This window comes from Pelodiscus sinensis, chromosome 1 (assembly GCF_049634645.1).
Source record: "Pelodiscus sinensis isolate JC-2024 chromosome 1, ASM4963464v1, whole genome shotgun sequence".
NCBI lineage: Eukaryota > Metazoa > Chordata > Testudines > Trionychidae > Pelodiscus > Pelodiscus sinensis.
Window position 1 is genome coordinate 332,587,174 of NC_134711.1, and position 13,916 is coordinate 332,601,089.

General features: G+C 48.6%; 2 protein-coding genes across 2 annotated transcripts; both read right to left on the bottom strand.

Moving 5' to 3' along the window:
• Positions 1–315: 315 nt before the first annotated feature.
• Positions 316–1,263, bottom strand: LOC142830757 (olfactory receptor 52R1-like). Its single transcript, XM_075937595.1, has one exon. The coding sequence runs from the start codon at positions 1,261–1,263 to the stop codon at positions 316–318; it is 948 nt and encodes a 315-aa protein (XP_075793710.1).
• A 9,824-nt stretch (positions 1,264–11,087) lies between these two features.
• LOC142827552 (olfactory receptor 52E2-like) lies at positions 11,088–12,035 on the bottom strand. The gene has a single exon (XM_075923145.1). It carries the CDS (start codon positions 12,033–12,035, stop codon positions 11,088–11,090), a length of 948 nt encoding a protein of 315 aa, XP_075779260.1.
• Between the last annotated feature and the right edge of the window lie 1,881 nt (positions 12,036–13,916).

The following is a 13,916-nucleotide window of genomic DNA, read 5'->3' on the forward strand; positions in this document are numbered from 1 at the left end:
AGTCTAGACACAGCCAGACTGATTCTTCAGTTTGTCACAGTGACACACCACAGAAAGGTCAGGACAGGGTTAAATGTCTCTCTCCATGCCCAACAGTGATTGATGACAAGAGAGGGATCACTGGATGATTCCCTGTTCTATACACTCCCTCTGGGGCGCCTGGCATTGGTCACCGTCTGAAGACGGGACCCTCGGCTAGATGGACCTTTTCTCTGACTCAGTCTTGTTGTTCTTGTTCTTGTTGTTCTCATGTAGCCCAGCACCATGTCACCAACCACCTCTTCAATCTCAGAGCCAGAGCACCAAGGGAAAATTTTAGTTCAATTTTTGAGTAAAGAGCCGGAACAACCTTCCCCGGATCTGTTTGATCCTCACTCCATAGATGATGGGGTTCAGCATAGGGGGCATCAAGAGATCCAAACTGGAAATAAGAACATGGAAATGCAGAGCCACATTCTGGCCAAATCGGTGCATGAGGGAGGAGAAGAGACCTGGGATGTAAAAGGCTAAAATGGCGCAGAGGTGGGAGCTGCAGGTCCCAAAGGTCTTGAGCCGGGCGTCCTTTGTGGGGAGTCTGAAGATGGCCCTGAGGATCTGTGTGTAGGACACAACAATAAAAATCACATCCAGACCATTTACACAGAATAGCACAAAGAGGCCGTAGTAACTACTCACACGAATGTCAGCGCAGGCCAGCTTCACCACGGCGATGTGTGTGCAGTACGGCTCAGGGATGACATTGGTTCTGCAGTATGGCCACTGAGCTGCCAGTAAGGGACAGGGCAATGCAAGTACGGCACCACGCAGCAGCACAGCCAGGCCAATCTTGGCCACCATGTCATTTGTCAGGATGGTGGAATGTCTCAGGGGATCACATATGGCAACATAGCAATCCAATGCCATGGCCGTGAATATCCCAGACTCTATTGCTAAGGAGCAGTGAATGAAGAACATCTGGGTGAGGCAGGAACTGAAATCGATCTCTCTGGAATTGAACCAGAAGATTGCCAATGTCTTGGGAAGGATGGAGGTGCATAGGACCAGGTCGGTGGTGGCCAGCATGCAGAGGAAATAGTACATGGGCTTATGGAGGCTCGGCTCCCTCTTCACAATGAATAGGATTGTGAAGTTCCCCAAGATGGCTATGATGTACATGGTGCAGAAGGGGATGGCGATCCAGACATGGTCCATCTCCAGGCCAGGAATGCCCAGCAGGATGAAGGTGGAGGGGTTGGTAAAATTAATTGCAACGGAATCTGCCATGAAGAGAAAGAAGACATCCAACGCGGAGGCAGAACGGTGTCACCCCTATGTTCCCCTGCCTTCTTGACTATACCTAACTTCTCAGGTGAGGGTCCCAGAAGAAATGCCTGGATGGAGAGAAAGCATCAATATAACACACTTTGTGAACTACTGGAGGCTGTTCTCATGGTTGAAACAGATTGGTCACACACTGAAAAAATATCAGTTTTATTATTCAGAGAAACAAGTTCTGCTCAACCTACGGAGGCCAATTGTTACACTTGAAAGACAGTTTGGGGAGTCTTTTCGTTACTTTTTCTAGCTGCTGCTTCTGGCTGTCAACCAAAGATAATAACCTTTAATTGAGTTATACCTTTGCCTTTACAGTTCTGCCCCTTACAGTAATACACCTTCCAGGTGCATTTAGCAGTGCTAGCAATGTGGAAACTCATTCAAATTTCCAGTTAACACAGATTTTTTTAAGTGATGAATGCTTCCACATATTCATAATAATTTAACCTTGTGCTTTACATTTTTATGTTTATTCCTTTCATTTTTACCATGGCTGTGTCCAGACTCAGGGGTTTTTTCGGGAAAAGTAGCCTTTTTCCGAAAAAACTTCCCCTGCGTCCAGACTCAAGCCGCGTTCTTTCGAAATTAATTCGAAAGAACGCGGCTTTTCTTTCGATGGCGATAAACCTCAATTTACGAGGAAGAACGCCTTCTTTCGAAAGTTCCTCTTTCGAAAGAAGGCGTTCTTCAATGTAAATAGGGCTTCTTCGAAAGAGAGCATCCAGACTCACTGGATGCTTTCTTTCGAAAAAGCAAGCCGCTTTTTCGAAATTTCTCCGTGCAGTCTAGACGCTCTCTTTCGAAAGAGGCTTGCAGTCTAGACATAGCCCATTAGACAAACCTTGTGTTCCATAATCCTCTTTTACTGCCTAATGCAGTGTTGTTTTAAACACAATACGTGACAATGCTAGCTGTAAGACCAAACACCACAAGACAAACACAAACATAAAACATAAAACCCAATCTTTGTTGCAACAGCAGATCCATGGTGTTTTAGGTTGATCTTCAGCTGGTTCTAGGTTTTTCTGAAGTTCTGAAACACATAAAGAACATTTTCCTTCCCCTTTTGGATGGCAGATCATTGCTTCAAATATTCCTTTATTTTACAAATATCCTTGCTGATTCCTCTGTTTTGCCTGAAATTACCTCCCCCTGCTTACCTAGGTTTTTGTTCTTAAGCCAGGCCAGTTTTTAATGACTTCTGCCCTTTAAGAGTTTATGGTGAATTATTTCACTGTTTAATTATTGCATTCATGAGGTGTCGTGCCTCAGTTTCCTTCGTAGACCACAGGCAAGTTTCCTCTGCTGTGTAAATCTTTATATTTATTCTCAGGTAGTAACTGAAAAGCTTTACTACTATAGTGATTTTTGTCCCTCTTGCATGAGGTGTGTTTACTAATTACTGTTCTAGAATGATTTAAAATGTTTTTATTTTTCCAAAAAAAATCATAAACTTTGTTACAGGGTAACTTATTAACATGAAATTTATTCCACTGTTAAACAGTAACATTCACATCAAATCTTTCACAAGTCTACATAGATTTATGTGTAGTGCTGGGGAGGATCCGGTGACCATGGTGCATGTAGGTACCAATGACATAGGGAAGGGTCGGAGAGATGTCCTGGAAGCCAAATTTAGGCTGTTTGGAAAGAGATTGAAATCCAGGGCCTCTATGGCAGCATTCTCTGAAATGCTTCCAGTTCCACACTCAGGGCCAGGTAGGCAGGTAGTGCTTCGGAGTCTCAATGTGTGGATGAGATGATGGTGTAGAGAGGAAGGTTTTAGAATTTTTAGGAACCGAGGAAACTTTTGGGATAGGGGAGCCTAGACAGGAAGGATGGGTTCCATCTAAACCAAAACACAACCAAACTGCTGGCACTTAACATTATAGACCAGTTTTTAAACTAAGGGCTGGGGAAAAGTCAACATCTGTGGAGGAGCACATGGATCGGACAGAGACATCTTCTTACAGGAGGGTATATTAATAGGGACATTTCTTAGGGGACAGTCTCTATATTTTAGTCAGGGGGAGAGGATGGAAGCATGGGTCAGATCTGATGAGATACAATCAAATGTAAAAGAGTCTAACACATCAGAAAATGGCAGATGTCTCAGGTTGAATAAGCCGTGGCTGGGATGGTTAATTGGGATTGGTCCTCATTTGGGCAGGTGGCTGGACTTGATGACTCCTGTGGTCTCTTCCAGCTCTATGATTTTATGCTAATAGGCATCACAGAAACTCGGTGGAATGAGAACAATCAATGGGACACAGTCATACCAGGGTACAAAATATATAAGGAGGACTGAACAGGTCGGGGAGTGTTCAGGGAATAGAGTTATACGTGAAAGAAAATGTAGAATCAAATGAAGTAAAAACTTATGAGCAAAAATGTTCCATAGAACATATGGCTAATACTTCCATGTGCAAATAATAAGAATATAGCAGTAGGGATATATTATTGACCCCCTAATCAGGATAGTGACAGTAATTATGAAATGCTAAGGGAGATTAGAGAGGTTATTAAAAGAAAAAAAACTCAATAATAGTGGGGGATTTCAACTATCCCCATATTGAATGGGTATTCATTGCCTCAAGGTGGGATGCAGAGATACAATTTCTTGATACCTTAAATGACTGCTTCTTGGAGCAGCTGGTTCTGAAACCCACAAAAAGAGAGGCAATTCTTGATTTAGTCCTAAGTGGAGCGCAGAATCTGCTCCAAGAGGTAAATATAACTGGTCTGCTTGGATATAGTGACCATAATGTAACTAATTTTAATATTTCTATGGTTGGAAAAACACCTCAGCAGCCCAACACTGTGGCATTTAATTTTAAAAAGGGGAACTACACAAAAATAAGGAGGTTAATTAAAGAGAATTGAAACGGTAGAGTGACAAAAGTAAAATCTCTGTAAGGTGCATGGAAACTTTTCAAAGACACAATAATAGAGGCCCAACTTTAATGTATACCCTGGATTAAAAAAAAACAACCCAGTGAGATAACCAAAAAATGCCACCGTGGCTTAACAAGCAGGTAGAAGAAGCAGTGAGAGACAAAAGGACATCTTTTAAAAAGTGTAAGTCAGATCCTAATGAGGAAAGTAGAAAGGAGCATAAACTCTGTCAAGTTAAGTGTAAAAATATAAGAAGACTTGCCAAAAATGAGTTTGAAGAACAGACAGCCAAAACCTCAAAAAGTAATAGCAAAATGATTTTTTAAGTACATCAGAAGGAGGAAGCCTGCTAAGCAACCAGTGGACCAATTAGATGACTGAGATGCTACAGGAGCACTCAAAGCTGATAAAGTCATTGCGGAGAAGCTAAATGAATTCTTAACTTTAGTCTTCACAGCTGAGGATATTGGGGAGATTCCCAAACCTGAGCCATTCTTTTTGGGTGATGAATCTGAGGAAATGTCCCAGATTGAGGTATCATTGGAACAAATGGATGAACTAAACAGTAACAAGTCACCAGATGGCATTCATCCGATAATGGTTCACACAGGGCCTGTTTTGCCTGTGGAACACCCTGCCTATTGAAGCACTGGATAGGATATTATTGGTGACTTTGGTGACATTGTATTGAGTTAAGGCTGCCTGACAAAACCATTTTCAGTGTATGCGTTGGCTGAACATTAGGTGCTTGGACTGAAACGCCCCACACTGGCTGTTTGATTCTGGCTGATTTCTTTCTTGTAAGTTTCAGGCATCACAGCGCAGCCAATTAAGCCAGGGGAGAAGATATCTGGCCCATGCTGAAAAATGCTTCAAAGTGTTCCAGAGGGGAGCCCCAAAACCTCTCTGCTTCTCCGCAGATACAAGTCAGGTAACAGCCCCCCGCTAACGGCCAGAGCCCCGAGATGCCAGGGGAGGAGGTGACAGTGTCTGGGCAGTGACACACAGTCGGCTGCTGAGGGCTTGGCTCAGTTCTTGCTCCCAGCGGAGTAAATTACAGGTCACGGGCAAGGAAAACAGTCACGTACTGTCCATCTACTAACACCTGCCATCCCAAAGGATCCACTTAGCAACTGAAATGCAGCTGCCTTAATGGCCAGGGGTCATCTGCAAGGAGGGACATTTTAGCCAGTAATGCTGGAGTAAAACTCACCCCATCTGGGGCAAGGAACCCAGGATGTTTAGCACCTGTGCGAAGCAGAAAGGCCCCAGATTTACCGGCTATCCCACTATGCCCACAGTGCACTGGGGAGTGTGGAGCAGGGGAGCTCCGCAGCAAGAGATACCTGTGAATCCCGACGCTGAAATATCTTCCCTGGGACTCCCCCTCAGGCAGCCGCGTCCCGCACCTCTCTCAGCCCAGCGTCTGCAGCAGCGTCCCGCGCCGAGAGCCGGCACAGGGCCGTGCACTGGTTATATCACAGCTCTGGGCCGTCCCAGGGGGGTTCCCTCAACCTCTGGGGGAGAAGCAGCATCCGGATGCAAACAGGCTGGGGAACAGACTTTCTAGGCAGTGACTCTCCAGTGACTCTTTCCCTGTCTGGGCTATTTATCAAACTTCAGGAGAAAAACAGCAATTAAAGGCCTTTCCCAACGGGAGAGGAGAACTCCTGGGCTCTGGGCTGAGTCCGAGGAATTGGCTGCGCGGGGCGTTTGGAGCTCTGTGACTGACAGGAGCTGGGTTTGGGCCCCAAGGAGCCCAGCAGAACGTTGCACCTTTCCCACGGCAGGGCTGGAGGCAGGGGACAGTAAACATGATGCAATTCAGGCTTTGTCTGCACTCGCACTTTGTCAGTCAGGGATGTGAAAAAACACCCCCTGGCCAACCAGAGCGCTGCTGTGGACGGCACTGGGTCAGCTGGAGAATATCGTTCCAGGTGTTGGGAGGGGGAAGGCGGTGTTGTCCAGAGAGGTCTCTCCCATGGGCACAGGGATGCTACTTGCGGACATGCAGGGGCAGGGCTGTGCTGCTGTCAGGTCTGCCGCTGTCGGAAACGTACAGAGCCCAGCGAGCTTCAAACGGGTGAAACCGTCCATCGGTCAAAGTTTCACCGGCAGAGAAAAGCTAGGCAAGTCCTTTAAAAAAATCCTCCATGAACTGTCATGTGGGGAACTTTCCTGGGGTAGACCCCTCCATGGGAGCACAGGCTGGGGGTGGGGAGGAGGGTGCCTGGGCCAGCCCCAGGCCTGGCCTCAGGCCCTCCCATCCCTCCACGAACCACAGGCTAGGGAGACGACTCCCCCTCCATCAGCTAAGAAGGCTGAGGCTGAGGGGGGGCATGATTGCACTTTTTAAACATATCAGAGGGATAAATACCAGGGAGGGAGAGGAATTATTTAAGTTTAATACCAATGTGGACACAAGAACAAATGGATATAAACTGGCTAGTAGGAAGTTTAGACTAGAGATTAGACGAAGGTTTCTAACCATTAGAGGAGTGAGGTTCTGGAACGGCCTTCCAAGGGAAGTAGTGGGGGCAAAAGATCTATCTGGCTTCAAGATTAAACTAGATGGGTTTATGAAGGGGATGGTTTGATGAGATAACAGGATCTTGGTAACTAATTGACCATTCATTATCAGTGGGAATAGGTCAATGGAGGGATGATAGGAGTTACTATAGAGAACTTTCTGGGTGTCTGGCTGGTGAGTCTTGCCCACATGCTCAGGGTTCAGCTGATCGCCATATTTGGGGTCGGGAAGGAATTTTCCTCCATGGTAGATTGGCAGAGGCCCTGGAGGTTTTTTGCCTTCCTCTGTAGCATGGGGCACAGATCACAGCTGGAGGATTCTCTGCTTCTTGGGGTCTTTAAACCATTTGAAGGCTTCAATATCTGAGACATAGGTGAGAGGATTATTCTAGGAGGGGTGGGTGAGATTCTGTGGCCTGCACTGTGCAGGGGGTCAGACTAGATGATCATAATGGTCCTTTCTGACCTTAGAGTCTGTGAGTCTATGAGCTACGCCCTGGCCTGCACAGGGTGGCCCACCCTGGTCCTCCCCCACTGAACTCAGGCCAAGGCCAGTAACAGCAGCCTCCCCCCGGCCAAGGTGCCAGACCCAGGAAGTCCACCCCATGGACCAGATCCAACGTCGATTCTGTGCCAGGATCCAGTAAGCTCGCCAAGACCTCCCAGCCCCCATCCTAACCTCCCTGCCCTGCGCCTCCCACCCCGGCCCTAATTTATACACCCCCTCTTGCCGTGAGTCATCCACCGCCCAACCCCAGTCCTGTGCAATACCCCCGCAGATACAGACCCCTCTGCCCTTGGCCCCAAATTCCTTAACCTGAGACCCCCACTAGGCCCTCAACCCACAAGGAGCCCCCCAAGGGTGAGGAGGCACTTACTATCCGTCAGTACCGTGAACACATTGCAATTACTTTCCCTGTCCTCCAAATACGCCCTAATTGAAGCCAGGGTCAGGGAACCCGGTCTGCCCCCCCTCCTCCCAAGTTCAGGCTGGGGCACGGGAAGATGCCTCCCAACACATGCTGAGGCCATTAACCGAGGCCTGTCTTAGTCCCCCGCACCTGGAGCACAGGTGGGGGATTAGGAGCCATGGACGAGTGTGTCCCCCCCTCTCCAAACCACAGGCCAAGGCTGTTAACCTGGGCCTGTCTCAGTCCCCTGCACCTGGAGCACAGGCCAGCGCTGGGGACGACAGCCCACCCCCGGGGAGGGGCCGGAAGCCACAGCCTGGTCCAGCCTCCTTCCCCAAAATACCCCAGGGCCGGGAACTGCAGGCCTGCCCCTCCCCCTACCAGAGATGATGCCGAAGCTAGAAACCATGCCATGGCCACCCCTACGATCCCTGGAGGGGACAACAAGGGCTGGAGGAGATGCCGGGGCCCAGCACTGCAGCCCTGCCTCCCACCCGCAGACCAGCAACTACTTAGCCACTGTGGTAGGCCCCAGCAAGCCCCCCGATGAATACCTCCCAGGTCCTTGCCCCTCTCTGAGCCCCATCACATACCTAACCCTGCACCCTCCGCCTCCTACCATCTGCCCCCACCCTCACTGCTGCATCCCTCCCCTGTCCTCAGCCACCCTCACTCCCATACTCCCACCCTCTGGACTCCGCCTCCCACACGCTCAACCCCCTGCCCTGAGACTCCCTCAGGAACTCACTTCCTGCCCTCACTCCTGCATGGCCGGCTCCCTGCCCTAAGCCCCCCCAAACCCACACCATGTCCTGAGCCCTCCACACCTCCCAGCCTGTGCCCTTCCTCCTGCACCCTCATCCCCTGAACCCCACCCAACCCCAAACCCCACCCTGATTCCTGAACCGCCACCACCTGCCATGACTCCTGCACTCCTCTCCCTGGCCTAAGCCCTCCACTCATGCATCCCCCTACCCTATCTCTTGCGCACCTATCCCCTGCCCCAAGCGCCCCACTGAGACCCCCCACCTTACAACAGCCTGCCCCACTCCCTGCTCTAAACCCCCAACAGCTGTCCTGATTCTGTATCCCCACCCTCTGCCCCGACCCCTGCACTCCTACCCCTGGCCTAAGCCCTCCACTCATCCACTGCCTTGCCTTGAGTCCTGTACCTCCAAATCATGCCCTTACTCCTGCACCCCTCTCCCTCTGCCTTGAACCCCCACAGCCCTCTACCCTGAGCCCTCCATCCCCCTGACTTCCCAGCCCCCTACTTCCAGTCCTGCACACCCACCCCATGCCCTGAGTCCCCCACTCCCTCCCCAGAGCCCTCCCACAGCTTAACAGCCCGGTCTAACTCCTTCACCCCCAGCCCCTGCCCTCAGCCGTCCCCACACACACCACCTCACTCCCAGCCCTGCACAATCATCATCTCAATAAAGCTTATACAATTTTCTTTTATAAAAAAAATATCTACAGGTCAGGAACTTAGCAATGCTGGGTAAGTGCTCTAGGCCACTTTAATTCCCGGGTCCTTGTATGGAGAACTGCTGCTTAGCCAATTGGTCCCCAGTCTCTAGCTGTGCCTGGCATTCTTTGGTCCTACGTGTAGAACTCTGCACTTCTCCTTGTTGAATCTCATCAGATTTCTTTTGGCCCAACTCTCCAACTTGTGCAGATCACCATGGACCTGATCCCTGCCCTCCGGCGTATCTATCTTACCCCTCACCTTTGTTTCTTTTCCATTTGTTTGTTTCTGGTCAAATCCTGACTCCATTGGTCCATCCTCGCCATCTTATTAAGACATAATAAGCATCTTCATTAATAGATTCTCTTGGTTTCCCCCAGCCCTTACTCTACAAACTGCTCAAGGACCTTATTCATTTTAAGTGCCAGCAATCTTGTCCTATTTAGTTTTGAGTAGAGCCCATTCTTCCTGCATATGCTTTTCCTTTCCCAAATGGTTTCCAAGTTCTTAATGAATCTAGCCTCTTCTTCCCTACTCAATAATCTAATACACATCTTGAGACCCTACACTTCTGTTGTCTCACTACCCTTGTGTTTCTGAGTGGAAGCGTTTCTGAGAATGCTGCTATGGAGATCCTGGACATCAGCGTCTTACCCAGCAGTCTATATTTGGCCTTCCCCGTGTCATTGGTATCTGCATGTACCATGACCACCAGCTCTTCCCTAGTAATATACATAAGTCTATCTAGATGTCTCAAGAGCTCCACAGTCTTTACACCTGGCACACAAGACACCAGCGGTTCTACAGGTCGTCACAAACCCAGCTATATAAGGGTACGTCTACACTAACCCCCTAGATTGATGTATGGAGGCTAATGAGGGCAACAAGAATTGCAAATCAAGCCCGGGATTTAAATAACCCGCGCTTGATTTGCATGTTCCCTCCCGGTCGCCATTTTAGAAATTGACTAGCCTGAAGTAACTGCCCGCGTCTACACGCGGCAGTGAAACGGGATTCCGATTTAAAGCCCTAACTCGAATTAACTGTTATTCCTCCTGCAATGAGGTTTACCAGCTAATTCGATTTAGGGGCTTTAAATCAGAATCCCGTTTCACTGCTGCGTGAAGACGCGGGCAGTTACTTCAGGCTAGTCAATTTCTAAAATGGCGACCGGCCGGGAACATGCAAATCAAGCGCAGGTTATTTAAATCACGGGCTTGATTTGCAATTTTGGCCATCCTCATTAGCCTCCCTAGATTGATCTAGGGGGCTAGTGTAGACGTACCCTAAGTTTCTGATTACTGAATCCCCCAATGTGACGTTCTCCTTCTCTGCTTCTCCTTCTGCCTCTCTCAGCTGTTGTCCTCCTGGCTTCAAAGCTGATCACTTGCCCTGCCCCCTTGAAACATGGCTCAGGCCAAAGGGCTCCCAGCCCACACCCACTGCAGGGACTCTCCCTGCTACGGATACCAGCAGAGACTTACTGAAAAATGAAACAGAAAATCACACAATGATCTCTTCTTTCATAGCTTTTGCCTTCCTGCAACAAAATACCACTCCCAACCTTAAACATCTAACTGGAAACAAGATGGCAGGAGTGGGAGAGGGAGATGATCCAGTGGGTGATTAGGGTTCAGGAGGTGAGGAATGAACAAGAGGATTGGAGTTTGGGGATAGAGTTTGAACAAAGGCAAAAACTTTGAGGACAAAGAGGTGATGAAGGGGACAGAGAATTGTGAGAACAAATTGGGCAGAGAAAGGGACTTTAGTGCTCAAGTTACTAGCAATGAGAAATTGAGAAACCCCATTAGTTAATGAGCTGAACAAAGACAGATTGCTCAGTTTGTCCCACTGACAAGAAAAAGGTTTAATGTCACTTTCACTCACTAGTCAGAAATTCAGAGAAGAGGGCCCAGCACCACATCACTGACCTGCTTTTCTTGGGTCTCACCAGAGTAACAGTGGGAACCTTAGATCCCTTTTTGAGCAAAGAGCTGGAGCAGCCTGTCCCGGATCTGTTTGGTCCGCACCCCATAGATGATGGGGTTTAGCATAGGGGTTGTCAAGCGGTACAAGTTGGAAATGAGAACTTGGAAATGCAAGGGCACATTCTGGCCAAAGCGATTTGTGAGGGAGAGGAAAAGACCAGGCACGTACAAGGCCAAGATGGCACAGAGGTGGGAGCCACAGGTCCCAAAAGTCTTGAGCCGGGCATCCTTGGTGGGGAGTCTGAAGATGGCCCTGAGGATCTGGGTGTAGGACAGAGCAATAAAAATCACATCCAGACCCAACACACAGAATAGCAGAAAGAGGCCGTAGTAACTGCTGACACGAATATCAGCACAGGCCAGCTTCACTACGGCGATGTGTGAGCAGTAAAGCTCAGGGATGATGTTGGTTCTGCAATATGGCCACTGCCTTGCCAGGAGAGGACAGGGCAGTACAAGCATGGCACCACGCAACAGCACAGCCAAGCCAATCTTGGCCACCACGGGGGTTGTCAGGATGGTGGAATATCTCAGGGGATCACAGATGGCCACATAGCGATCAAAAGCCATGGCCACAAAGATCCCAGACTCCACCACTATGAAACAGTGAAGGAAGAACATCTGGGTGAGGCAGGCACAGAAATTGATCTCCCTGGAATTGAACCAGAAGATACTCAGCATTTTGGGCAGGATGGACGTGGAGAGGACCAAGTCACTGACGGCCACCATGCAGAGGAAATAGTACATGGGCTCATGGAGGCTCGACTCCATCTTCACAATGAAGAGGATGGTGAAGTTCCCCAAGAGGGCTATGATGTACATGGCGCAGAAGGGGATGGAGATCCAGACATGGGCTGTCTCCAGGCCAGGAATGCCCAGCAGGATGAAGGTGGAGGGGTTGGTGAAGTTGTTTCTGCTGGAATCTGACATGGAGAAAGGGAGAAAGTGTCCAATTCGGATGCAGAATAGAGTCACATGAATATTCCTCTGATGTCTTGTATGTACCCAGGGTCTCAGGCGATGGTCACAGTTCAAATGCCTGGATGGAGAGACAATGTCCGTATGAGACATGACATGCACTGCTGGAGGTTATTTTCATGGGTGAAACATATTGCTCATTCTCCACACACTGAACAATGGCATTTTGACTATTCATTCAGAGAAGTGAGGTATGAACAACCTACTAATGCCCATTGCACATTTTATTGTTCTCCACATTTCAATAGTACCAATTTGTTGTGATGCAGGAAACATGAATAGGTATCAGGAGGAAACCCAAGTGTGGATACTAATTATACATCCTTGTTCCTTAATGCCTTTGTTCCTTAATGTCCCTGCTGTGGTAAGTTCCCAATTCACCCAGTTTCTAAAAGTCAGAGAGTGGGGAAATAACAAACCAAGACACGTACCGGGGCAAACATCCCAACCTGAACACCCCTCAGGGAAAGGCCTGGGCGTCATTGGTGGCAGTTCAATGGAAACAGCTAGTGATGCAGAACCGTGCTCATCACAAACACTGTTCAGGTGCTGTGAAGGCTGATTCCCCACTCTGGCACAATGAATGCAGAAGTGGGGGCCCACAAAAGTCCCCCAAAACCTTCTCTTTCCAGGCTTTGGTATAAAACTTCCCTGAACCTAGAAACCTGGATTTGGGGGATGAAAATCCGCTGCCACCATCAAGTGCTTTTGAACCCACAAACAGGGATGGACACCTGAAACCAACCCCAGTGGTACCCAAAGCTCTTTTCCCCAAAGAGCTTGAAAAAGAAAAGAGAAAATACGAACTGCAGTCTGTGGCTACTGTCCCCTTGTAAGAGGTATGCAGATCCCACAGACAGATTGTACAGACACAGAACGGAACCTCACCAGATTTCTTTTGGCCCAAGCTTCTAATCTTTCTAGGTCACTCTGGACCCTATCCCTGCCCTCCGGCATATCTACCTCTCCCCCTAGCTTAGTGTGGTCCACGAACATGCTGAGGGTGCAATCCAGCCCCTCATCTAGGTCTTTAATAAAGATGTTGAACAAAAGTGGCCATGGATCTGATTCTTGGGGCACTCTGCTTGAAACCAACCACCAACCTGACATCGAGCCTTTGATCACTACCCGTTGGGCCTGACAGTCTAGCCAGCTTTCTATCCATCTTACAGTCCCTGCATCCCATCCATATTCCCTTAACTTGCTGGCAAGAATATTGTGGGAGACCGTATCAAAAGCCTTGCTAAAGTCAAGGTAGATCACATTCATTGACTTTCCCACAGAGCCAGTTACCTCATCATAGAAGTTAATCAGATTGGTCAGGCACGACTTGCCCTTCGTGAATCCACATTGATTATTCCTGATCACTTTCCCCTCTTCCAAGTGCTTCAAAATGGATTCCTTGAGGATCCCTCCATGATTTTTCTGGTGACTGACGTGACGCTGACTGGTCTGTAGTTCCCTGGATTGTCCTTCTTCCCTTGTTTAAGGATGGGCACTACATTTGCCTTTTTCCGGTCATCCAGGATCTCTCCTGATCTCCATGATTTTTCAAAGATAATGGCCAAAGGCCCCACAATGATATTTGCCAACTCCCTCAGTATCCTCGGATGCATTAAATCCGGGCCCATGGATTTTTGTATGTCTAGCTTTTCTAAATAGGTCTTAACTTGTTCTTTCCCCACCGAGGGCTGTCCACCTCTTTCCCCTACTCCATTGTCTAATGCATTAGTCTGGGAGCTGACCTTGTCAGTGAACACAGAGGCAAATAAATCATTGAGTACTTCAGCTTTTCCCATGTCATCTGTCACTAGGTTACCTTCCTCAACTAGT